Raw genomic sequence first — 26954 nt, 5'->3', positions numbered from 1 at the left:
CTTACGGTCTGGCCATTGAGAGGACACGCCTGAAGAAGAGCGGATACTCGGGGGCGGTGATTGACACTCTGCTCCGAGCAAGCAAGTTTTCCACATCTCTATCCTACATACGAATATGGAGAATATTCAAAGCCTGGTGTGGAGACCGCAACATCCTCCCGTGGACAGTCAAGATTCCTACGATTCTGGAATTCCTGCAGAAAGGCTTACAGAACGGGTTGTCTCTCAACTCCATCAAGGTGCAGGTGGCTGCGTTGGCCTGCTACAGAGCCAAGGTGGAGGGTGGAAACCTAGCCTCTCACCCGGACTTCTCCCGCTTCCTGAAAGGGGTCAAACAGATCCGACCTCCCTTAAAGTGGCCGGTACCTTTATGTAATCTCAGTCTAGTCCTATACTTCCTAGCAGGAGCCTCTTTCAGACCCATCCGCGGTCTATCCCTCCGACTACTAACATTGAAGACTGCATTTCTAGTGACACTCTGTTCGGCCCGTCGCATCTCCGAGCTTCAAGCACTGTCCTGTCGAGAACCATTCCTTGGGTTCACACCGGGATCCATACAGCCACGCACGGTCCCTTCCTTCCTCCCAAAAGTGGTTTCTCACTTCCATCTAAACCAAGCCATATCGCTGCCATCGCCAGATGAACATAAGGACTTGGAAGAATCTCGCCGACTTCGCCATCTTAAATTCGGCAGACTCCTAGTCCGATATCTGGAAAGGTCGGAATCCGTATGAAAGACAGACCACCTATTCATCCTTCACAGCAGGAAGAAACAAGGGGAAGCGGCCTCACAGGCAACCATAGCCCACTGGATCAAAGAAGTTATCAAGGCAGCCTACGTAGAGGCAGGCAAGCCTCCACTTCTGCAAGTCAAGGCCCATTCCACTAGAGCCCAGGCAGTGTCCTGGGCGGAAACCAAGATGCTGTCACCCGCCAAGATCTGTCAGGAGGCGACATGGTCCTCCATCCACACCTTTTCTAGGTTCTACCGCCTGGATGTTCAGGCTCAGGAGGACACAGTATTCGCAAGGGCAGTACTAAGTGGGCCATGGGCAGCCTCCCACTCGGTTCGGGAGTAGCTTTTGTACATCCCATTGGTCCTGAGTCCATCTGCTACATGCTAGGAAATGAAGAAATCACTTAACCTGATAATTTCACTTTCCTTAGTGTAGACAGTTGGACTCAACATCCCGCCCTCGGCTGCCGACAAACACGGAAACCTCGGGTGACAATCCCTGAGGGTAAGCCAAGCTTTCCTCTAATTAGGACACCCATGCCTACCGGGTATCGGCGTTTCTCGGTTGAGTGCACTGGCGGTCTCCAGCTATAACCACATCAACCAGTTCAAGTTAATCACGTTAACCAAGTTTTTCAATTTAATGAAAGTTAACAAGTTAATAAAGTTGTTCAGTCACACATATATCCACAATTGCTTTTCAAAGAGAATACCGAAGAGCTGCACTTCCTGCAGGGGTATATGTACTAGGGCTGACGTCAGATTGAAATCTGATCCGTCTCCAACTGCTAGCAGGAGTACACTATACCCATTGGTCCTGAGTCCATCTGTCTACACCAAGGAAAATGAAATGATTAGGTAAGTAATTTCTCCAGTATGTATTCACCTAATTTTTTTGCCTGATAATGACTTATTTGGATTAAAGCTGGCTGGACAAGCACTGGCGATATTGAAAAGACAGCATTTAGCTGGGTAACTTGTAAGTTATCTGGCTAGATGCCTTTGAATAGTGGCTTCATAGTTTTTGTGCAAAATAAACTTTTTTTTTTCCTTAGAGCTGTTTTTGGTTAATTTCTTTATTCCATTCTTAACTTATATTACGATATAAATATTTGAATAGGAGAGATTCCAATGCAGTTGAGAGCCTCTCCATGTTGAACTCAAAAGCACTTGTTATCCTATTTAGTCAGTTAACTGATCAGGCAAATTGAGGTGATTCTTATTAAATTTTTAAATTCCTCATATCCAATACAGCTGTTCTCTGCAGATAACATATGATATTACATAAACAAAATAAAAAAACCTCTAACATCAATATATGTGCATTACAAATAGGGGCATTTAAAATACTCCCATTGCATATTTTAGGATATGTATTCGTTGGGCCACTCGTTACACCCTTATGAGCATATCATTTTTATGAGTTGCACATTTACATATATCCGCTGGGTATGCATGTACAGGGCCAACGAATGCACATCCCTATTGTATATTTCATTCAAATGTTTGTGAAAGGAGTAAGGCAATACTTTTTTTTTTTCCTGAAGGCCAAATAACCTCATGTTAGAGTTCACATGGTAGAAATTTCCATAATATTAGCCCTGCAGTTGAGATAACTCTGGTACATGTCTCTGAAGGTTGATTTGCTAAGAGCTCTGTGAAACCAGTTTTAGGGTCAGTGCTGAGTTTGTATTGATGTGATCTTTGGACAGATTGAGTTGTAATATGTGGGCAGTGACCAGTTTTCTGCCTTTCAGGACCGGGAATAAAGAGGAGCAGCAGCAGATTCTCCAGCAGTCCAAGCAGGACAGGTTCCAGTTCGTCAGCAGCTTCCTACAAAGTAAGACAAGTCCAAAACCCAGGGAATTGGGTGGGGGTATAAAGTGGGTTCTTGGGGTGCTTTTTGTTTGCTGTACATGAGAGATTTCACAGAGGTTCAGCCGAGTTCAGTTCATGAGCTCCCCAACCCCTTCAGAACTTGAAGGGTATCAGAAATGGTGCAATATTCAGCCCTCTTGGATCAGTTGGAGATTTGTTTCCTTCTCTGGGCCAGAACAGAGTGTGTATGATGAGGAAATGACTCTGAGCTCTTCTGTGGAAGCCTGCAAGGATTCTTTACTAGGGAAGCTGGAATAGAGAACAATAAATACAGTTTCATGGTTCTGCACAGGTGAGCAGCACAATAAGCAGGTGGACTCCCTATTACGGTACACATCCTCTCTAGGTAACACTTTCAGTCCCACCCCTGGCTGCCTGCTCTGCAGTCTTCTGGGTAGCACTTCCTCCAAAACTGGCTGGGGGATAGCCAAAGGGATTGTGCAGGTTCCATAAAGCTGGAGGCTTTAAAAACATATATGTCCATAAATGACGAGGAAGTCGAATGCCCTGACTACTGGTGGCTCACACGGTATGTTCACAAGCTCTCAGGATCTCCGGGTTGGGGAAGGTCATGCCTTAGCTCCTGGATCTGTCCCACCACCCCCATCTGTCTCTCATTTGTCTTCATTGCTTGGTAAAACTCACTTACCAAAACTTGATGTTCAAAATTAGGATTGATGCGTTTTTGCTGAGAGAACTAAGATAAGCTGTTTCTGTTTGTGACTGCAGACTCTCAGCAAACAGTGGGGGGGAAAAAAAAGTAAAATCAGTATTGGAGTGTGTTTGTTCCCTAAGAGGAAGAGGGATTTTCTAGAGAGAGATTGGGAGGGGGGCGGGTTACACCATTAAGAAATGGATCCAGATGTAATTTTCCAGTTCTTGGCTACCATAATTAGGCACCTTGCTTGCACCCCACCCCCCATATTTTTTTTTTTTTTTACCAAATATCTCCCCTTCCTTTTATAACTGTCCTCTATCTGTTTCAAGTAAGTTTAACTGCTGTCACTGTAATGCTTTCTGTCAGGTTTTGTGGCTTGAGAAAAAGTGTGTTCAGTGTTCCTGTTTAACATCTTGATTTCCATGTGAATTTTTTTTCATTCCTCCCTACTCCCCAACTTTACAGAACACTGCAAGTACGTCTCTTCTTTGGAGAACCTGGTGCAGTGGCAGAGGATTGTACAGGAGGAGACCTCCGAGCTGGAGCTCTCAAAGGTAAGAGTTGAGAATGCTGAGGGTATGCAGGAGTGCAAAAAGCCATGATGGCGTGTAACGTCAGTACATGTGCTCAAGAGTGTTTAGTAGTGGAGAAATGCAATTAAATCTTTTAATCAACATCCTTGTCTTGTCTTAACTACCTTTTCAATTGTGGTTGCACATTGTAAAAATATTCTGGGACCTATAAATCCCCCTCTCTCATATGCCTGAGTCTTTTTTGCTTTATATTGTTTTTTGGCGATGGATTGAGGAGGGTGTCCGCTTTTTTTCTGCTTTGCTCTTTTTAGGATGTATCTGATCCAGCTCCATAGCTTTGTCTATTTCCAGTTCTGTTAGTTACATACATTCTGTTCTGTAAATGTCATCTTCATCATTACCTTGTGAATCCCTTCCAACAATCCTTTTGCTCAGTGAAAACACTGATCAAAAGCCTTAGTTTAAATTTTTTTGTTTTCTCCTTGTCTCATTCCATGGAGTCCTCATTTTCTCTTCTGTCTTAACCATTCTCAGATCATTCTGTCTCTTCACACTTACCTCAGCTGACAGTGGGCTGGAGGATGATGCTATTAACACTCAGGTCAATACAGTAAAGTGCGGCCGCAGTTACCCTGCTCCTAACCCGCTTTCTACTCACAAACCCCTTTAACCGATTCTTACCGCCTCTTTAAATCATCGGGTAACCCCTTCCGTCCGCGGCATGTATATTAGGTGTAAACGATCGAATTAGCTATTCCCTCCCATACAGTAACGCGCGCCCCGACTATCGCTTTTTTACCCTGCCGTTTTGCCGCGCGTTTAACCTGCTAACTTACTACCTACCCTTACCCCCCTGCGTTAGAGGCAGGGGTAAGGGTAGGCGGCAAACTTACCCCCAGCCCCCGCTCACCTGCCCTGGCCGCGTCAATGGGTGCTGGTCTCCGGGGCAGCCCCAGTCCTCTCCCCCCTCCTCCCGAAGCAACGAAAGCGGAAAAAATTGAAAAAGCCAAAAAAAAAAAAAAAAGTAGCAACGAAGTGGACGGTTCTCCTACGCTCGGGATTGCCAGTCCTCTCTCCCCTCCTCCCGAAGCAAGGCGCGTAAAGCAGCCTTGCTTCGGGAGGAGGGGAGAGAGGACTGGCAGTGTAAAGCAACGACTTACTTTTTTCGCAGCCCTCCTCCAGAGACGGACATCGGCGGAGACGTATCGCGGCTCCCCTGCCTCACGGAGGCGAAGATGGATGCCTGCACGGGCGAAAGCGGACCCTGTGCGTGCAATTGGGCCGCTCAAGGCGTGATGTCACGACGTTTGGTGTCACGGCATGTGACGTCACGTCTTAAGCTGCCCAATTGCACACACAGGGGCCGCTTTCGCCCGTGCAGGCATCCATCTTCGCCGGGAGGCAGGGGAGCCGCGATACGTCTCCGCCGATGTCCGTCTTCGGAGGAGGGCTGCGAAAAAAGTAAGTCGTTGCTTTACACTGCCAGTCCTCTCTCCCCTCCTCCCGGAAGCAAGGCTGCTTTACGCGCCTTGCTTCGGGAGGAGGGGAGAGAGGACTGGCAATCCCGAGCGTAGGAGACCCGTCCACTTCCTGGTACCTGTCATTTGAAATGACAGATACCAGCGTGTCCGTGAAGCGTTAGGCCAGCGCACCCAGGATACTGTATAGAGCTCTATACAGTAAAATGGGTTGAGCGGGCCTAACGCTTCACGGACGCTTCTTGGAAGCGGCTTGCATTTGCAAGCAATTTAAATACAGTATCGAGCGGTAGGTGAGCCGGACTGTGCGTGCGGCAACCGCGGGTGCGCCCGGCACTAATGCAGCTCTTCCTACCGCTCCTTACTGTATCGGCCTGACTGTTTACACACTGTGCCTGCCTAATAGACAGGCCGATACAGTACAGTGTGCTCCGGTGGAGCGCACTGTTAACCTGCGTTTGGACGCGCATTTTCGACGCACTAGCTTTACCCCTTATTCAGTAAGGGGTCGAAAACACCCCCCTCCTCCCCCCCCCCGAAACTAATAGTGCTCACAACATGCAAATGCATGTTGATGGCCCTATTAGTTATTCCCGCATGATTCACTAAGTAAAATGTGCTGCCAAACCGCACATTTTACTTTCAGAAATTAGCGCCTACCCAAAGGCAGGCGTTAATTTCTGCCAGCTCCGGGAAAGTGCACAGAAAAGCAGTAAAAACTGCTTTTCTGTGCATCCTCCGACTTAATGTCATGGCGATATTAAGTCCGAGGTCCCAAAGTAATAAATAAATAAGTAAAAATACAAATTTACAATTGGCCCGCGGCTTGTGGATTGAAAACCGGATGCTCAATTTTGCCGGTGTCCGGTTTCCGAACCCGTGGCTGTCAGCGGGTTTGAGAAGACACCAGCAAAATTGAGCGTTGGCTGTCAAACTCGCTGACAGCTGCCGCTCCTGTCAAAAAAGAGGCTCTAGGGACGCGCTAGTGTCCCTAGAGCCTCTTTTTACCGCGGGCCCTCATTTAAATACTGAATCACGTGCACAGGAGAGTGGCCCGCGATTTTTACTGAATCGGCCTGTCTGTGCCTTCTCTTTGTTCTGTATGGCTCCCCTCTCCCCCAGTCTGTCACCATACATTTAACTCACCTCCTGTACCACATCGGGCCCACGCAATATTTCTGACCCCTCCTAGGATTGCCATGCAATATTTAAATTAGGGGTCGCCTTATCAAGGAGGCGCTAGGGTTGCTTGCGTGCCCCTAGCGCCTCCTTGATAATGAGAGCCCGTGCGCGTCGGCTGCTCGGTGGTTAGGAAAACCCAATACCAAATATATCAGCGTCTGTTTCCTAAACTGTGCACAGCCAGGGGTTCAGGAAACGTTAACTGAGCGTCCGTTTCCTGCACCTGACTGCCAGCACTTTTAAAAACATTTTTTAAGATTTGTTCCTCCTACTTAATATCGTTGAGATATAAAATAGGAGGCTGTACAGAAAAGCAAGTTTTTTTTCTGTTTTTCTGTACTACTTTTAGGAGCGCTCAGCAATTAACACCTGCTCCGGGCAAGCGTTAATTTCCGAGTGCACATTTTTTTTTGCAATGGGAGTGAATAGCTAATAGCCTCGTTCACATGCATTTACATGATGAGCGCTATTAGTTTCATTCCGCAATGGATGTGGAGACGCTAATCCCTTTATTGCATAAGGGGATTAGGTATCGTCTATACAACCCGTGTCCACGTGCGCTCAATAAATTGGTTAGTCTGTAAGGTGCCACCCACTTCATGACATTTGTGCCACACCAGACTAATGCAGCTATCCCTGTGAAGATTCGTTGTACAATCCCACCTGTGGTGTTTCTCTTTTTACTGAGATACTTTTGTCACCTTGGTTTACCATTTTAGCTAACTTTTGCCTGAAGAGAACTCCCTGAAAGGAATCCAGGATATCTCTGCTTTTAACGGATTCCACATAAGATTAGCAGCAACTGAGCAGCTTCTTGCAGGGGCGGAGGAGGAATAGGCGACCTGGAAGGTCCTGAATCAACTCTGTACCCAATTCGCAAGGTTAAGAGCCAGCTTCACAAAATAGAGATACTCTAGCAGACTGTGATTGTGGCGACAGACAGACAATGCAACAGTCTGGTCTGCCCCTGCTTAGTTAATGATCAAGATAAAGCCATCTCATGAGGTCTGAAATGAGCTAATCATTGGAAAGAAATATGACTTTAGTTGGATACAAGAAGACAAGTAATTCCTCAGATAGGATCTTCAATCCCCACCTGGCAGGTTAATATCTCCAGCTAGCAGCACTTCCCCCTTCATTGCTGTCTTTTACTAGATCTCTTTCCAAAGAGTGTCAGAGGGATTTTAGCCACGAGACTAGAGAGCAAGACCACCTGGAAAACAAATGTGATCTTTTCATGTAAGTCCTAGACCTCATGGACTCCATCATATAGTTGACTTACTGAATCAGGTTTCATATGAGAGCCCTGCATTATAGACCAATATGCAGTTGGCATATACCTAGACTAAATTGTTTCATCTGAGTCTGAACTGAGGTAGTAAATGTTCTTTACACTTGATGGATGACCAGTTTGAATTTGAAAAGAAGCAGGAGTCTGAATATGCCATTGTAAGTGCAGGCCAGTATGGTGGCAGACATTTTTGGGGGGAGTCTGCCCAGATGCTTAAATCCTATAGATGAGCACTGTTTGTCTCTGACAACTTTCCAAGATCATATTAATCACAAGTCTGAGAATTGGATCAAACAATGTGGTAACAAGTTTTCTGAACAAAGAAGGTGGCACAGAGTACCAGTATGATCCCATGTATGCACTCGTGGCAAACATCTATCTTAGTTTTGTTCGCTATAATCCATCACAGCTTTATAGAGAAGGTCTAACGTACGTGTTCTGTAAAATGCAAACCCCTCCTTTTTTTTTTTTTTTTTTTTTTAACTGAGATCTTGTCATTAAATTGCAGGTAGTTGTGCTTCTCCTGTACTATTCCACCATGAGCCTGAAAAACCAGAGAGAGTCTGAGGAGCTTGACTACAAAATTCAGGTAATTGAACGAAGGCGAATAAATGAGCAGCAGAGTTGAGCCTGCCTCAGCTAAGCTTCCTAGCATTTTAGGAGAACTGATTTTTCATTGATAAATGTTAAATTCACAGAAGTCTTGGGTGTCATACACACAGAGTGGTTTCTTAGAAGGTAGCCAGCATAAACTGTTGCCTCTTTAAGTACTGAATTATGATTTAGCTTAAAAAAAGTTTTAAGTGTCTGTAAACTTGCTGGCCAAATAACCCCAAGCCATATTAAGGTATGTATGAAGCTGGCTCAGACTTTTTATGGCGACGCATTCTGCAATTTGTGGCTTTTCTGTGGACAAGCAGGATGAATCCAGCCACAGGTGGGTGTGACGTCACCTCATGACATTGATTCCGGGTGTACCCTCTGAGCCCTGAAAGACTAAAACGCTTTCTATGTGCACAAATTCTATGCTGCTGCTGCCACCGCCACCATGAGAGCCCCCTCAGTCTAATACCAGCTGCTAAATCTCAATTCAATTTCTCACCAACAACCAGAATGCAGTCTATTCGTTCAGAAGGTGTGCGTGAAATTGGTTCATAAGTAAATGACAAATTTCCTTGTTACACCTCCATAGGTGGAACAGATGCGACCTATTGTAGAAAGAAGATAGAGTTGAAATCTATCTTCAGTTCTCTCAAGATCTGACCAAGATCCTGTCCCATCTATATAGAAACATAAAAATGACGGCAGAAAAAGACCAATCGGCCCAACTAGTCTGCCCAGCAATTTCCCACACTAGTTTTCCCATACTTATCTGTTTCATCTACCAACAAATTCAGGGCCCTTGTTGGTAACTGTTTGCTTCAAATTTCCTGCCATCCCCTGTCATAGATGCAGAGTGTAAAGTTGGAGTTGCATCAAAGGTGAGCATAAGGCTTAATGGTTAAGGGTAGTAACCGCCACATCAAGCAAGTTACCCTGATGCTTGTTTACCCAGACTGCACAGATCAATGCTTGTTGGATGCTGTCTGAATGTAAATCCTGTGTTTCTACATTTCCCCCTGCTGTTGAAGCAGAGAGCAACGCTGTATATGCATTCAAAGTGATGTATCAGGCTTAATTGGTTTAGGGTAGTAACCACCGTAATAAGCAAGCTACCCCCATGCTTATTTGTTTACCCAGATTGTGACGTTCAGTCCTTGTTGGTTGTTATCTGAATGCAAATCCTCTTTCGCTGTACGTACCCCAATCAGTCCAGACAGTGGGTTGAGCCTCCTGTCCAACAGTTGGAGACAGAGAAAAACTGAAAGGGTATCCTGTATGAGGACAGTGCTCATCCTATCTTCCCTCGGTATTTCTCTGTCTCCAGCAGATGCAGATAGCAGAACCTGTGGTTCCTTTTCTCTAGACAGTTTTTCCTTGGGAAAGTTTTTATTCCTTCTTCTGTCTTGTGCAGGGATCAAGCAAGTATTTCTAATTATATAAAGTTTAAAAAAAAAAAAGTTGTCAAAACTTCAATTTGTTTTTTTCTTCTCAGGAGCAGCAATGCTTGCTCCTTGCTCTTATTTGGGCCTAGGGGGGCTTTGCCCATTGATTGATCAGCCTAGGACCCTTCCCAGTGACCTGCCTGGCTTGGGGTGACACTGGTGGTCCAGTCCCTCCCCCACTCAGACCCAGAGAAGTTGCATGCCTTGGGTCTGCTTAGAGAAGTTTCATTCCTCTGTCTCTTTTTTTTTTTTTTTTTAAAGACTTAAGTCAGCAGCGTTCATACCGGCAAAACAGCTGTTTTCTTCGGGGGAAGGAGTGGGTAGCTGATTCTCTCTCTTCTCCGCTCGCAGCCAGGCACCGGCAAACTTTGCCGTTTCTCTCAGCGGCAGTTCTGCCCCCCCCCCCCCACCTCCCACCTCCCTCATGCCTTGATCAGCTTTCTGCATCGTGTGCGGGGAGCCTGCTTCCAGACTCTCCCGCGAGGGGCTCTGTACTTGCTGTCTGCCTGGCAGGGAGGGTTCCTCTGAGCCGGGGAAATCAGCTGCTAGATCTCGGCCCTGCAAGCGCGCTCCAAGGTCAGCCCTGTTCCTGCAAACCGCGGTGGCCATTTTGTCTGCAGATCTTGTGCCGACTGGGGGGGGGGACACGTGGTTTTTCCTCAAAGCCTGCCCGATTTAAGCCCTGTGGATCTCACAGTGGGGGGGGACCTGATCCTCAGCCCGATGAGAACCCTTCCCCAATGCCAGTGAAAAATGCCTGTGCACTTTTCCACAGACTTTGTGCTGCTCTTACATAAAGCATATGTTGCCAGCCTATTTCAGCCAGAGGATCCAGACCCTGCTCCTGCTCTGATTCCTATTGGCCCTCCACCGGTTAAGGTCCCTAGGATGCCTGCAGATCTGGGACCCAAGCTCCCAGATTCTCAAGCGGCGACTCAGGTTCAGGTTGTGCCGGGGGTACCAGAACCCTCTGATCCTGCTACTGTCCCACCTCAGCTCCCAGACCTTGATTCTGCTGATCCAGCTGAGGATGCCCTCACTCAGAATCCTCCGGTGGAAGGGGACGACCCACGGGTGTTACACCTATTTCAGCGGGAGGAGCTGGATCTGCTCATATCTTTTGTCTTAACTGAGCTGGGTATCAATCCCCCCCCCCCCCCCCCCCCAGAAGAAGGCCCGGATGCTTCCACCTCTAGCAAACCAAAGATATAGGAACCCCAGTGTAAAGCAGAAACTTTAGGATTAAACAATAGAATAGAAATTCTGCTGAAATGACTCTTGTAACATCATACATTAAAGATGTGAATGACCATCATATAGTGCACAGTTCATAATCTTTACGTGTGCACTTATCCTATGATAACTACAGTCACAGTGATTTTTAGCCATAATAAGGACAAATTTAGTGAGTGATCGATGATTAAGCTGGGTATTGAGCTCTAAGGCCACATCACAAGGGCCAGTTGCACCATAAATACCAGGTCACTGTGCCACCTCTAGCAATGCAGACCCGGTCCTGGCTGGTCTAAGGGCACCTCTGCCTACCTTCCCCTTTCATGCTCAAAATCCCTAAGGTGGACCCTTCAGTTTCCACGGTTACGAAGAGGACTACAATTCCCGTTGTGGGAGTGACTGCCTTGAAAGATCTTCAGGACCATAAGGTGGAAGTCAAGAGAATCTTTGAAGTTCTGGTGCTCGGGGTCCGGGCTACAGTCTGTAGCAGTCTCATGCAGCGGGCAAGTCTCAGGTGGGTTCAACAACTTCTCTGCACCCAGAACCTCCTGTCTGCAGTCGGTGGGGATTGCCTGGGAGTCATCTGCCTCGAGGGCATCGATGACACATCCATCCGAGGTTTCATAGGAGTTGGTTCGATAGGTATCGAAGGAACTCCGGGCATCGTGTCAGAATCTGGATCCAAAGGTCTTCGATGTCGATGTTTCAGTCTATGCTCTGCGCTTTTTTTCTCGATGATCGAGGTTGACTTTATAGAGGACCAAGAAGGGGTTGTGATGGTCGGTAACCGGCTTCGTCCAGACGACATCGAGTTTTCAATACCAATTTTTTAACCACTCCAGCCGGAGACGATTGCGTCAAAGTCGACAGCAGCAGTTGAAGATGGAAAAGATGCTCCATCTTTTCCATATGAGCTCATCTGCCCTTCAGTGTCATTTCAGCGCATTTCGAGCATTGTGTTTCTCGCCTAGACACTGAACATTGATTGGCATCGACATTCTTCTATTCCGGAGGCCTTGTTATCTGAGCAGCCTGGAGCCAAGAAACCTCATCTACAAGAATCACAGAGGCCTTCTACACCAAGGCGTTCCCCACCTTTAGAGTTGCCGGACATCGAGCCGTCATAGGGCCCTGTGGTGGAACAGATGACACCTTCACTGTCATCATGTATAGCTGCTCTGCTTGCATTAGCTATAACGGAGGAACTGAGCGGATTCATCCACCAGGCAGTGCGAGAAGCGCTTCAGGAATACCGACCATAGACTCCGTTGACTCCTCCGATGCCGATACCCTCGTCGAAGCAGACACCATTGTCAATGCCGGTGCCCGCCCAGAAGACAGGACAATTACTGATGCAGATTCCATCACCATTACCATCCCTGATGCCGTTTCCGATGCCAGAACCCATACCGGGGACTCCAATACAACCGGATGCTTCAATTTTTCAACTGCTTCTGGAAAAACTTGATGCACTCAGTGCTTTGCCATCACAGCCTATTCCTACTAAGCCAGCAGGTATAGGAGATACTTTTGGTCAGTCCCCACTTGATGAACCTCAACCAGGACCTTCAGGACTCTTCAGACTAGTGGTTCCATCAATACCCCCGAGGTCTTCTCCTATTTCTCCTTCCAAACATGCACCATATGATTCCTGGGAGGATAGAAACACAGATTCATCATCGGAAAGTTTTATGTCTGAACCATCTCCTCCTGAAGGAAGAAAAGTCTCCACCAGAAGACTTATGCTTCACCACCTTCATAAAAGATATGGCAGACACAATCCCTTTTAAATTAGTGTCTGAGGAGGATACAAGGCAGCAAACATTAGAAGCTCTTCAATTTGTGGATCCCCCCCGAAGGAAGTCCTAGCCATTCCTATCCACGAGGTCCTGGTAGTTACAGCATAGATTGTGGGAACATCCATGCTCAGTACCACCAGTTAATAGGAGAATGGACACCACATATCTAGTACAGCATATCCCTGGGTATCAAAGGGCACAACAACCACATCAATCAGTAGTCGAGTTGGCTCAGAAAACATCTAAAAGAGTACGACCTCATTCGTCTACATCACCAGGGAAGGATCATCGATTCCTAGACTCTCTATGAAGGAAAGTCTTCCAAGGAGCAATGCTTAACTCCAGGATAGCGTCTTACCAACTCTACACAACGCAATACCAGAGAAATCTCTGGAAACAAATGCAGCAGCTCACTGATTTCCTACTTCAGCAATACCAGGATGCAGCTAATGCAATTGTCCATAAAGGACTAGAAGCTGGAAAACATATGAGGTTCGTGCTGCATACGACAGTTTTGAAACTTCTTCAAGGGTTGCAGCTTTGGGGATCAGTGCACGCCATTGGGCCTGGTTGAAAGCCTCTGACCTCAGGCCCGAGGTATAAGATAAATTGGTAGACTTGGGCGACAACCTTTTTGGATCAAAGGTTCAGGACGCAGTAGCCCAACTTAAAGAGCATACAGAGACACTGTGTCAGTTATCTTCTATCCCACAAGAACATTCTTCAGCGTCCCGTCGTCAACCAAGAAAGGATACCAGAAAGCCGTACTACAGGCCGAGAAGGTATTATCCACGACACCTAGGGGAAGATCTTCTCGACCACAACAAAGATCTCAGTCCAGGCAACCTAGAACTGCTAGGCCTCAACCACCCGCGCAAACAGGACCAGCTGCAGGTTTTTGAGACAACACCAGAGAACAGCAGCCATCTCCACAGCCCCAACCCAAACATACCAGTAGGAGGTAGAGTCTCCTTCTATTACAACCATTGGTTACAGATAACAGACCAATGGGTACGCTCCATAATATCACGAGGTTATCAACTCAATTTCCTATCAATTCCAAAAGAATCTCCTCCAAAGTCTCTTTGGATAAACAAAAGTCACATCACTCTTCTGCAAGCAGAATTATCCACCCTTCTGAGAGCCAGAGCTGTGGAACCAGTACCCCGACCTCAACAGGGCAGAGGATTCTACTCCCGTTATTTCCTCATTCCAAAGAAAACAGGGGGCCTACGTCCCACACTAGACCTCAGAAATCTCAACAAATTTCTATGGAAAGAGAAATTCAGGATGGTCTCTTTAGGCACCATGCTTCCCCTTCTTCAGACAGGAGACTGGTTCTGTTCTCTGGATCTACAAGACGCTTACGCTCACATGCCAATATTCCCTCCATCGCAAGTATCTGCATTTCCTGGTGGGGCAACAGCATTTCCAAAACAGGTTTCTACCATTCGGACTTGCCTCAGCACCCAGAGTATTCACAAAATGCCTAGCAGTGGTAGCGGCACAATTACACAAGGAAAGTGTATACATTTTCCCCTACCTAGACGACTGGCTCATCAGAAGTCAATCTCAACAAGGAGCTCTGGCTTCTCTCAGAAGAACAATCAATCTGCTCCACTTGATGGGTTTTCTCATCTATTACCAAAAGTCCCGTCTCATCCAGTCTCACCTAATACAATTCATAGGAGCAGAGTTGAACACCATACTATCAAGAGCCTTTCTACCCAAGGATCGAGCGGAAACATTCTCCTTATTGGAAAACTCGCACCAGTATCCATGCAACCTCTTGTTAGTAGATTTATGAGAGGTTTAATTCACCGTAAACCACCAATAAGGCCACCAGTCACAGAATGGGACCTTAATTTAGTGCTAACAATGCTCATGCATTCTCCTTTTGAACCCATGAATTCCTGCGATTTTAAATTAATAGCCATTACATCTGCTAGAAGGGTTAGTGAGTTATAAGCACTTGTCACGTACTCACCATATACAAAATTCCTCCATGACCGGGTGGTACTTCGTACACATCCAAAATTCCTTCCCAAGGTAGTTATGGAATTCCATTTGAATCAGTCCATAGTTTTGCCCATATTCTTCCCAAGACCTCATTCTCACCAAGGTGAGAGAGCTTTACATATCTTGGACTGTAAACATGCGCTTGCATATTATTTAGACCGCATTGCAGTCCACAGGAAATCCACTCAACTCTGTTTCTTTTGATCCAAACAAACTGGGCAAACAAACTCTCTCCAAATGGCTAGCAGATTGAATAGAGTTCTCCTATGAAAATTCAGGCCTTCCTCTCCAAGGACGAGTAAAGGCGCATTCAGTAAGAGCAATGTCAACCTCAGTAGCACACTATCGTTCAGTGCCAATCCTTGACATATGTAAAGCTGCTACATGGAGCTCTCTTCACACTTTTGCAGCTCACTACTGTTTAGATAAAGGAAGATAAGATTCACTTACAGTAACTTGTTTCCAGTATAATCCAACTCCTTCTACATCCAACCTGCTGTGATTTTAGGCTGCCTCATTTGTTTTTCCAACAGTTCACCAGTTATTGTGCCTGTTGCACAAGTTGTTCCTTGTTGGTCCACTACAAAATGATTCAGCCGTAGCTTGCTAATCACCCATATGTGAGGACTAGCATGCTGCTGTATGCTATGTCTAGGCGAGAAACACAATGTATCAACATGCTCGAAATGCACTGAAATGACACCGAAGGGAAGACGAGCTCGTATGGAAAAGATGGAGCATCTTTTCCATCTTCAACTGCTGCCGTTATATATGAGCCGTTCTTGAATTATTTAAATTTCGAATTACAATTTTCATGTTACAATGGTTACTTGCTTGATCTTATTCTGGTAAAATTTTGTCAGCTATTCTTTCTCTGCTTTGATATCGTTTATACTGAAGGAACGCTGTGTGAGCACTGTCCTCATATAGGATACCCTTTCAGTTTTTCTCTGTCTCCATCTGCTGGACAGGAGCCTCAACCCACTGTCTGAATTGATCCGTGGTACTACAGGAACGAAAATTAGCAGGTAAGAACCAATTTTCCTTTTCCACTTTTCCCCCTGCCATAGAAGCAGAGAGCAATGCTTTATATGCATTCAAAGTGATGTATCAGGCTTAATGGGTTTAGGGTAGTAACCGCCATAATAAGCAAGCTACCCCCACGCTTATTTGTTTATCCAGATTGTGAAGTTTAGTCCTTGTTGGTTGTTGTCTGAATTCAAATCCTCTCTTCTACATTTCCCATTGCTGTTGAAGCAGAGAGCAATGTTGAAGTTGCATTAACTGTGAGATGGCTTATTGAGTAAGGGTAGTAATCACCAGTTAGTAGCCTCCACTCCAGTAATCCACCCCCATGGCTCTTCTCTTCATTCCCATCCTGTAGCCTTTATGGATCCACAGTGTTTATCCCATGCCCCTTTGAAATGAATACATAGAACAGCTCTCTGACAGGGAGCAAGAGTCTATGTCTTATGGATATTCTTCCTTAATCTCTTGGAGTTCTGTAGAATTCCTGCAGTTGCCCAAACAACATATGGAGTTCTCCAAGGTCTATAGTCAAAACTATGGCAATCTTTGCAATCTTCTTTGAGTACTCCTCCAGTCAACAAGAGAATAGACCAGATTTATAAAGTGCAACCATATTCAAATCATAGCTATAATTGCCACATGAGTCCATGGCAGTTGAAGCTGCTCTTAAAAAACCACACATTTTCAAGTATTCCTCTCAAGAGACAACATTTTTGGATACATCTGGAAAGAGAACATTTTAAGCAGCCAAGGTGCGATCTAGAATTTTAGCTCACCAATTTAAATAGTGCAATTCTTGTACAGTACCTTACAGAACATAAAAGAAACATCATCCACTCCTGAGGTTCAAGACAAGATTGGCAACAAATTAATGGTGCCGAGGAAGATATGAAATATAAAATTGGTTTGCACATTTGATACTCCCATCAAGATCCTCAGCTATAGCAATAGGGACCAGCATGGCTCAGTCTCAGGACTCTGAGAGGATGTGCACGAAGAGTTAGTGGATGCTGCATGCACTGGCAAATTAATTCTGAGGCAAGGTTAATGAAACTGAATATAATTAAGGAGTATTGTACAACTTTACAAACACTAACAGTAGTTGTGAAGGTGTAGACTTCTCAGAGAGTCCGTATCGGTTATATAAATGGCAGTATTACTACCTACGAAGGTGGTGCTATCAACCTTATTCATATTATAGGCAAAGGCCCCAACAGCTGCAAAAAAAGACAAAATCACATCCAAGAGAACAGGTACAACAAAAGACCCATTCAACCACCAGGACAATAGACAGGTTCTAATTTTTGACTATTTCCACACTGCCGTGGACCCTTTGCTAAAGGATCTTCCACTTTGGGAGGGGGGTTAGACATTTTCAAGCCCAATGAGGTTTAATATCTATGACAACCTGGGCCTCACAGATTGTATAAGCAGGTTGTCTCCTCAGTTTTCAACCACTTCCTCCAAACAACCCAACAAGAATTCATTCCATACCTTGGGACCAACTACAAATCCTGAACAAGGAGGTATCTTTCTTATTGACAATGGACAAAACAGAGCCAGTACAACTACAGGAAGAGGGGACTGGATTCTTTTCCCATATCCGGGAAGTCAGGAGACATAAATCTATATTTATTTATTTATTTTTGGTTTTTTTGTATACCGATCTTCTTGCATTGGATACAAATCAAACCGGTTTACAGTGAAACAATTAAACTTGCCTGAGAGCATTACATAGAATGAAGAACATATAAAAAACTTTAAGTAACATGGTATTGAAGTATACATCTTATACTAGATGCCTTGCAAAAAGCCATTAAAATTAAAAGTAAACAAGCAGTTGAATGCATTGAATGAATTTGGGCTAGAGTGCAGGGAGGAGGACGTTGGAGGGAGGACACAGGGATGGAGGATAAGAGAAACAGTGGATCCAGAATTGGTGGATTTAGGGGAGGGTTTACGGGTGGATTGATAACATATAGAACAAATCATAGTTGCCAAGGGAAGTAAACTGTGAGCCATCAGGGAAACGCTAGGCTGAATAGCCATGTTTTCAGTTTTTTCTTGAAGGAAAGCTGGCAGGGGTCTTGTCTGAGGTCTGGTGGGAGTGTGTTCCAGTGGGTAGGACCTGCAGTGGATAGTGCCCTATTCCTTAGCGAGGTTTTGGCTTGAGGGACAAAAAGGGTGCCTTGGTATGCTTTTCTAGTCGGTCTCGTGGATTTGTTGGTGCGCAGCTGATAGGTAAGATCAGTTGGGGCTAAGTTGTTTAAGGATTTGTGCATGATGGTCAGAACTTTGTAGAGAATTCTGTGTTTGATCGGAAGCCAGTGCAGGTTGTAGAGGATGGGCGTGATGTGGTCTCTCTTATTAGAGTTAGTCAAGATCCTGGCCGCAGAGTTCTGTAACATCTGTAAATCTAATCCTTGATTTGAGGAAAATGAATCAGTTTCTTAAAGAAAGATTCACGATGAATCCCCTGGGCACAGTTCTATTGCTTTTAGAACTGGACATTGGTTGACAACTCCTGAATTTAAAAGATGCATATCTGCACTTTCCAATCCATGTGAAGCACTGAAAATCATAACAAATGACAAGCATTATCAAAGAATCAAAGGTTAATAAAACAGTGATACCACCTTTTGATTGGGCTAATTTAATACATTTCTTGACTAGCCTCCCTTTTCCTTTCCCGCTATCATTGGAATGCTTTTTATGAGTCACTTATTGCAGTCGTACAACTTCATGTTTCCTGCTAATGTTCTTTTTTGCTCATTTGAATTCTGATAAGAGTATTACCTCTCGAAAGCTAGTGAAGAATTGTGTTGGTACCGTACTGATAAACCTTGGATAGAGTAGTTTGGTGGTTGTGTAAATATAAGTATATATAGTTTTGTTTTGTTTTTCTTTGTTAGTCCATTTGAATGCACAGAAATAAAGATTAGCACAACAACCAAACTACTCTTTCCAAGTATTAGCAATACACAGTTCTTCTCTTCAGACTCTCTACATAACCCAGGGTATTCACAAAGAGTTTAACAGTAGCAGCAATACATATCAGAACAATGTCTTGATCTGTCTATACCTGGGCGACTGGTCAGAAGATATCTTCAGGATGCTCACCAGTCAACAGTCTACATAATTTAAACTCTACACTTGCTAGATTTCATAGTAAATTTTCAAAAGTCCCAGCTAATGTCGTCATATCTGTAGTTCATAGCTTCCCCACATTCATAGAGAGGAATGGCCTTACCACCACTGTAAAGGATAAAAGAAATCTGATCAGTATAGTACTATGATTGAGCAGTCTCAGCCTGGTTCTTATAAGAATACTGAGTCAGTGGCAGTAACAGTCCGTACAGTTCCATTGGCACAATTGCATACAAGGCAGACTCAGTGGCACTTAAGGATATGATGGAATCAACATGCTTCCAGAATTCAGTTAAACAAGTCCTTTTTTTATTCACTGTCTCCAGTAATGGATCCGCCTGTCGAATCTCTGTTGTGGTCAAACATTGCAGCTTGAAATCCTACAAAAGATAATTACCAAAGATGCATCTTTATGAGGATGGGGGCCTATCTCGATGACATTTTTCAAGGAACCTAGTCCAGTCTGGACATGCAGTGCACATAAATCAGCGGCAATTGAGAGCAATTTTCAAGAGGTTTATCAGTACAGATGCCGATGGACAGCCCAGTTACCACGTATTACATAGGCAGGGAGGCATGGGCTTTGCAAGAGAGTGGGGCTCTGGCAAAGAAGATTTATCAGTCAGGGAAATCCAACATCACTGGAGAATTCCTTAAGCCGATGTCTCCAGCTTCATGAGTAGTCTGCACAGTCCGAGTTCATTTCCAGTAAATGAACCACAGGCTTCCACTCTCCTGCTCGAAAAGACCAGCTCCGAATGCAATAGCAAGGAACACTTTCACAATTCAATAATGAGATCAGTTTTTAGGCTTTCCTGCCAATTCTTATAACCAAGACAATTGTGAAATTAAGAAAAGGAAAAAACTCCATCATACTGATAGCTCCTTTCTGGCTACGACAAGTGTGGTTCCCACAAAGATTGGCAATAATTCCCGCTTTACATCTACCAATCTTTCTGATGTTGTTGCCTCTGAAAGAAAGAACAAAGATGTTCAGAAAAACATGTTTTGTTTTGTATACTACGTCAACTCATGGTTGGTAGTAAAGAAAAACTCTGTGTTTGTGGCTCTCAAATTACTTTTCACATTGTTACAACTTCAACATCCATAGCTCATCTCTCTTCATCTTCAAATACTGCTATCTACAAAGCAGCTCTTTGGTCTTATATTCATACTTTTACAAAACGCCATTGCCTGGAGGAGGAGGAGTTTAGAAGACAGTCCTAAAACTACCTTATAAATGCTCAACTCACCTTCCAACTTTTATTATCGGGTTGCTATGACTTTCTAACCAAAAGGAGCTCAAAAATTTCATTGCAACCCTGAACTGGAACTCCATGCCCCCAGACATTCGTCTTGAAACTTGTTTGCAAAAATTAAAAAAAACAAAAGCTAAAAACATGGCTTTTCAAGCAAGCATTCCCAGAATAGTCTCTTCCTCCTCCTTATCGGTACCATTGTCTTCTCTACCCTAAAAGATCATTCCTTCCCCTGTTGGTACCATTGACTTCTCTACCCTAAAAGCCCTCTCCTTCCCCTGTTCCTCCATCTCCCTTGCCCCCCCCCATCCCTCCTTCTATCTTACCCCTTTATCTCCCTAATGCCATCAAGAAATAGCCCCCACCAACTGTACATAATTTTTATATTGTTATTGTCTTAAACACTGCTATTCCCCTTCCAAGTTGTACTCCCCTGTTCTCAATGTACCTTCTCTTTTGTTACAAATTATATGTAAACCGATATGATGTCACCACGAATACCGGCATATAAAAAAGTCAAATAAATAAACTTGGGAGTTTCCAGTTACCTGGCTAGATTCATCTGGCTCGTCCACAGAGAAAACTGTTACTTTCCTGTAACAGGTGTTCTCCATGGACAGCAGGATAAACCAGACAATTTCACTCTCCTTCCCTTAGATTTTTTTAGCTAGATATTAGACAAAGGGCCTTGCGCGGCAGCAGAGCAGGTATTGCCACACACGCTCAGAAAAACTCTAGTCTTCCTGGGCTCTGAGAGATCACCATCCGGATCGGTTCCGTGCAGTGACTTTGCCCTTAATTGTGTGGCTGGTTTATCCTACTGTCCACAGAGAGCATCTGTTACAGATAAGCAGCTTTAGCAATTTGCATTGAAAAAAGGAGTTCCCAGCAGAGGGGAGAGAAACATTTTCATTAAGGGAAAAGCCATACATTGCAGCCCTCAAATATATTAACCTTGGTACTGTGTTCAATTGGTTCAGTCTGGTGCAGGAAGAATAATGATGCAAGAATTGACGAGTAAAGCAAAATCCTGTTACACAGACGCTGCTTTCTGCTGAGTACTCTCACAGTACTGTGCTAGTGGGAGTCTCTTGAGTAGTGGTGAACAGACCAGCCATCAAACGCTGGAGAGCAGTTAAAGATGTCTTCAAGATTTCATTCTTTAGAAACATGTTGATAGTCCTAGAATGGCCTCAAAATGGATTACAGTTAAGTTGAAATCAAGCTTGTAGCTACAGTAACAGTAGTTGTAAGGTCACAGTGTAGAAGTAATCTTGATTATGAAAGCTCAGAGTGATTAACTTAAAAATTTTAGATCAAAAGTTGTGGTAGTGTGGAATTTAGGGAACAGCTATAATTGCTCAGGGTGACTTTGCTTCTTGCAGGCTCTCTGGTGTGTTGGATTTCAGCTTGTCCATGGTAGCTCTTTCTACACTGCACTGGGTCCCTGCTTGGTCTTAGTTCTGAGGGAGAAAGTTTCATGGTCTATCCCAATTATTCAAGAGTAGGGATGTAAATGTGGTTTAAAAAGAGATCCATTTAAACTTTAGGTTAAGGAGAGGTGCAGTGACAAGCATATCGATCTTGGCATAGCTTACTGCTAATAAAGAAGGAAATTTTCAAAAGGATTTACACACACAAATGGGCTTTTGAAAACTGCTACAATATACTATATGTAGGGTTCTTCATTTTCAGTTTAAACTGATTTTCCCTCATAAATATTAGTTTACTGTCCTGGCTTCTGTCCATTAAAATAAACTCTATTTACCCAGAAAAATGTCATTTGTTCCCACTGATTTTTCTGTTTTTGTTCTTGTCATAATAAACCCTGATAAATTCCTGGGAAAAACAAAAAAACTGAAAACGAAGGTCCCTAAATATATGCTGTTTTTACCTGTGTAAATTCTTTTGAGAATTAGTTTCATGAGGTTCAGTGATAGCTGCTATATTTAACTAAGTGGGATCAAGTTGACCCCTGATGGTGGTAGGGCAGGAGCAGTGCACTGCAAGAAGGAATGAATAAGTAAAGTTGGGAGGAAGAGCTCTGACCCTCACCTGCTCAGATGGCTCCTCATTACCTTTAGGGTATCCCATACAAACGGCAGACTGGATGGACCATTTTGGTCTTCATCTGCTGTCATTTATGTAACTATCTGGATGTATCTGCAGGCTCCTTGGATTTGCTAATAGTCCAGTCTGCTTCACCATGGGAACAGCCTCAGGAGCCACAAGGCCAGCCAGGAAAGAGCAAACCTGGAAGCACTGAAGTCAGTCGTGGGTCTGATTCCCTTCTGCCTGCCCTTGCAGCAGATGGTTAATGGTTTAATATTTTCTATCAAAAGGGCAACAGAGTGTGGATACAATAAAGGTCCTAACAAATCTCTAGTAGTTTGCAATACTTTATTCAAAGAACAACTCCTCTTGTATAAATATTCTCAATTGACGGTCTTTACAACTGTCCCCCGTCACGGACACTGTCCCCCGTGTTTTGCCTAAAGGCTGCGTCGGGAGGGATAATAGCAGAGATTTCAAATGCTCATCTTGCATCAAGTGTCAACTAGTTTTGTTAGAACCTTTATTGTATGCACACTCTGCCTTTTTGATTAATTGATTGAGTGTGGTATTTCACTCCATTTCTTCCTTTTTAATATTTTCTGTGCCTAGATAGAGCCTTTCTAGTTAATGATGCTGACAGTGGAGATTTCCCCAAAGCTAACACATGAAATGTGCTTCAGGCTTCAGTCATTTTGACATGCCAGCTCCTGGGTGCACAGGGAGGAGGATGCTGGTGGCACCTCCTTATACCAGTTGCATCATATCGTGGCTGCTTGTGTAGTCCAGGCTGTATGTGTGCCAAACTGAAAGACTGTCTGGCAGCTATTCCTGCCGAAAATTTGCAACAGAGTTGCTTGAAATCCACAGTTTTCCAATAGATGGTATTTACAAAAAGACTATAGAAACAATATTGCGTAATTCTTTTAGTTATTCTTAACTTATATTTGTAAGAGTTAAATGAAGTACTATGGGTCTCTTCTGCAGTATTGCTTTAGAGTGAGTCTCTTAAGAGCCAATCTGTCCTTTCTAAATTGATTTGTACTCCGTTTGGGGCCAGCTCATAGTCCTAGCAGATAGACCATTTTATGTTGCTGACATCTGTTTTTGACCCACTTAGCTGACCCTGCCTGCAGTGTTGTAGCTAAGAATATTTCCCAGCTGTCAGCTTTACAAGCTTGATGACCTAGAGGAGTTCACCCCTTATCCTTTTTATTCATAGCTGTGAAGTTTAGCCAAGTCAGCCTGCTGCCCATGTTAGGCAATCTGCCAACTCTCCCCAGTTATATCTGAGAATGCACCAAAACACTGCTGCTGCTGCTGTTCTGGCTGACTTTACCACTTCTTGGCAGTTTGATTTAATAATATTACTGCTCTGTGCAAGTCAGTCATTCCTTCCTCTTTTACCCTATTCCTTTCTGGGTAGATGAATGTTTTCAGACCAATATTGGTCCCATTTCTTTTGCCCTTCCTCTGCTCTTGCCACTGAAATCTGCATCTGCCTCAAGCATGCTTAAATTTTGTTTCTTGAACCTACTAGACTAGTCCAGACTTATGGGCTTACACCGCTTACAAGCAGACAGAGACAAGAGGATACATCTTTTTCAGTGACATCACTAGTGTATAAGATAGTTCAGTATAGGCAAAAGCCAATATTCTGTCTTCAGCAGGTGGTGCCTTCAGCAAGGAGCAATCGCTACTGGTGAATATCATGGGGGAAAGCAGACAGTGCATGGTTCAGAGGAATGTATCTTTGAAGGATACTAATGAAATGGGAGAGTTAGGGCATCCCAACAGAGAGGTTCCAACAAAAGCAAATGTATTCCATGTGCCTATAAATAACCACCTGAGCTAAAGAATTCCAAATTATCCCTATCAACTGTAAAGCAGGTTTTTAATACAAACAAAAAACGTACTTTAAAATGTCTGTATGCCAATGCCAGAAGTCTGAGAAGTAAGATGGGAGAGTTAAGAGTATATAGCAGTGAATGATGAGATAGACACAATTGGAATCTGAGACCTGGTGGAAGGAGGATAACCAATGGGACAGTGCTATATCAGGGTACAAATTATATTGCACTGATAGGGAGGATCAAATTGGTGGGGGTATGGCACTTTATGTCCGGGAGGATATAGAGTCCAACAGGATAAAGATGATCCAACAGACTAAATGCTCAGAAGAATCTATATGGGTAAAAATCCCATGTGTGTTGGGTAAGAGTATAGTGATAGGAGTATACTACCGTCCACCTGGCCAAAATGATCAGACAAATGAAATGCTAAGAGAAATTAGGAAAGGCAAACAAGTTGGCAGTGCAGTAATAATGGGAGATTTCAATTGCCCCAATATTAACTGTGTAAATGTAACATCAGGACGTACTAGAGACAAAGTTCCTGTATAGAATAAACAACTGTGCCATGGAGCAATTGGTTCAGGAACCAACGAGAGAGGGAGCTATTTTAGATCTAATTCTTAGTGGAACGCAGGATTTGGTAAGAGAGGTAACTGTGGTGGGGCCACTTGGCAATAGTGATCATAATATGATCAAATTTGAACTAATGACTGGAAGGGGGATGATATGTAAATCTACAGCTCTATTACTAAATTTTCAAAAGGGAAACAATGATAAAATGAGGAAAATAGAAAAAAGACTGAAAGGTGCAGCTGCAAATGTTAAGTGTACAACACATGTGGGCATTGTTTAAAAATACAATCTTAGAAGCACAGTCCACATGTATTCCATGCATTAAGGTTGGGAGGAAGGCAAAATGATTACTGGCATGATTAAAAGGTGAGGTGAAATGGGCTATTTTAGCCAAAAAAAAAAAATCCTTCAAAAATTGGAAGAAGGATTCATCTGAAGAAAATAGGAAAAAGCATAAGCATTGTCAAGTTAAGTGTAAAAGATTGATAAGGCAGGCAAAGAGAGAATTTGAAATGAAGTTGGCTATAGAGGCCAAAAGTCATAATAAAAACTTTCAAAAATATATGTAAAGCAAGAAACTTGTGAGGGAGTCGGTTGGACCATTAAATAACCAAGGGTTTAATGGGGCTCTTAGGGAAGATAAGGCCATTGCAGAAAGACCAAATGACTTCATTGCTTCTGTGTTTACTAATGAGGATGTTGGGGAAACTCTGGACCTGGAGATGGTCTTCAAGGTTGATGAGTCAGATGGAATTGAACCAAATCACTGTGAACCTGGAAGATGTAGGCCAGATTGAAAACTAAAGCATAGCAAATCACCTGTCCGGATGGTATGCATCCTAGGATACTAAAGGAACTAAAAAATGAAATTTCTGATCTATTAGTTAAAATTTGTAACCTATCATTAAAACCATCCATTGTACCTGAAGACTGGAGGGTGGCCAGTGTAACCCCAATATTTAAAAGGGCTCCAGGGGCGATGCAGGAAACTCTAGACCAGTGAGCTTGACTTCAGTGCTGGGGAAAAATAGTGGAAACTATTCTAAAGATCAAAATTACAGAGCATATAGAAAGATGATTTAATGGAACACAGTCTGCAGGGATTTACCCAAGGGAAGTCTTGCCTAACAAATCTGCTTCATCTTTTTGAAGGGTTAATAAACATATGGGTAAAGGTGAACCGGTAGATGTAGTGTATTTGGATTTTTGGAAGGCATTTGACAAAGTCCCTCATGAGAGGCTTCTAAGAAAACTAAAAAGTCATGTGATAGGCAATGGCTCATTTGTGAGCTGGGCTTCTCAAAAATATCTGCAAAGCTGCAACTTGGTTGTCAGTACACACCTTTGCATCCTGTTACCTTCTGGACAATCTCTTTAGAAGTGATAGTAAATTTGGAGAAGCAGTTTTGTGTAGCCTTTTTGCCCAGTAGTCTACTCTTCATGGTGGGGTCTGGGTTGCTTTTCTCAGGAAATGCAGTGCTGCACCCTCAGCTTCAGACTCCCCACACGTAATGGCTAATTCAGCCCTGCTTATCAACAGAAAAAGCAAGTTTGGTTATCGTAACAGTGTTTTCTGTAGATAACATGATGAATTAGCCATACTAAATACCCATCCTCCTCCCTGGAGCGTCAATTGCCTAGCTAAAATTAGCTCCAAAATCAACTATGGGGGCTTACAAGACAGTGCCCAAGTGGGAAATCCTGTACATGCTCGGAACAAAAACTCTGAGCTAAGAGAGAGGTCTGTTCAGTACTGCCAGATGACAGCATTCACATGAATCCTGCTATCTACAGAAAACTCTAGAAAGCAAACTTGCAGTAGCCCAGGTGCCTTTAAGTAAAGAGCAGACAGAACTGAAAAATTCCAAATGAATCCTGTCAACTGATAAAAGGATGTTAATAGAAACAAAAAAACATACTTTGAAATGTTTGTATGCAGATGATCGAAGTCTTAAAATGAAGATGGGAATGTATAGCCCTGAATGAGGAGGTAGATATAATTGTCATCTCAGAGACCTGGTGGAAGGAGGATAACCAATGGAACACTGTGATACCAGGAAACAAATTATATTGCAATGATAGGCATACCCTGTCTGACGGGGTGGTTGCCAGTGTCCGATTTGGTGGCTTATGAATCTGAATGGTCGGTGACTGTATTCCCATTCTCACCTGGAGAGTAGAAAAGGTTT

At 43.8% G+C, this 26954-nt stretch overlaps 1 protein-coding gene across 6 annotated transcripts in view; it reads left to right on the top strand.

The window, feature by feature from the left end:
- NUMA1 (nuclear mitotic apparatus protein 1) overlaps positions 1 to 26954 on the top strand; it is a 503280-nt gene that overhangs the window by 153195 nt on the left and 323131 nt on the right. For all 6 annotated transcript variants that reach the window (XM_029602025.1, XM_029602029.1, XM_029602028.1 and 3 more), the window contains exons 4-6: positions 2494 to 2576; positions 3738 to 3826; positions 8265 to 8345. In XM_029602025.1, the coding sequence (XP_029457885.1) occupies positions 2494 to 2576; positions 3738 to 3826; positions 8265 to 8345 (253 nt within the window). The remainder of the gene's footprint in view (positions 1 to 2493; positions 2577 to 3737; positions 3827 to 8264; positions 8346 to 26954) is intronic.

Source organism: Rhinatrema bivittatum, chromosome 5 (genome assembly GCF_901001135.1).
Source record: "Rhinatrema bivittatum chromosome 5, aRhiBiv1.1, whole genome shotgun sequence".
Classification (NCBI taxonomy): Eukaryota; Metazoa; Chordata; class Amphibia; order Gymnophiona; family Rhinatrematidae; genus Rhinatrema; species Rhinatrema bivittatum.
Note: the sequence above shows the minus strand (reverse complement) of the source record. Positions and strands in the feature narration are given on the sequence as shown.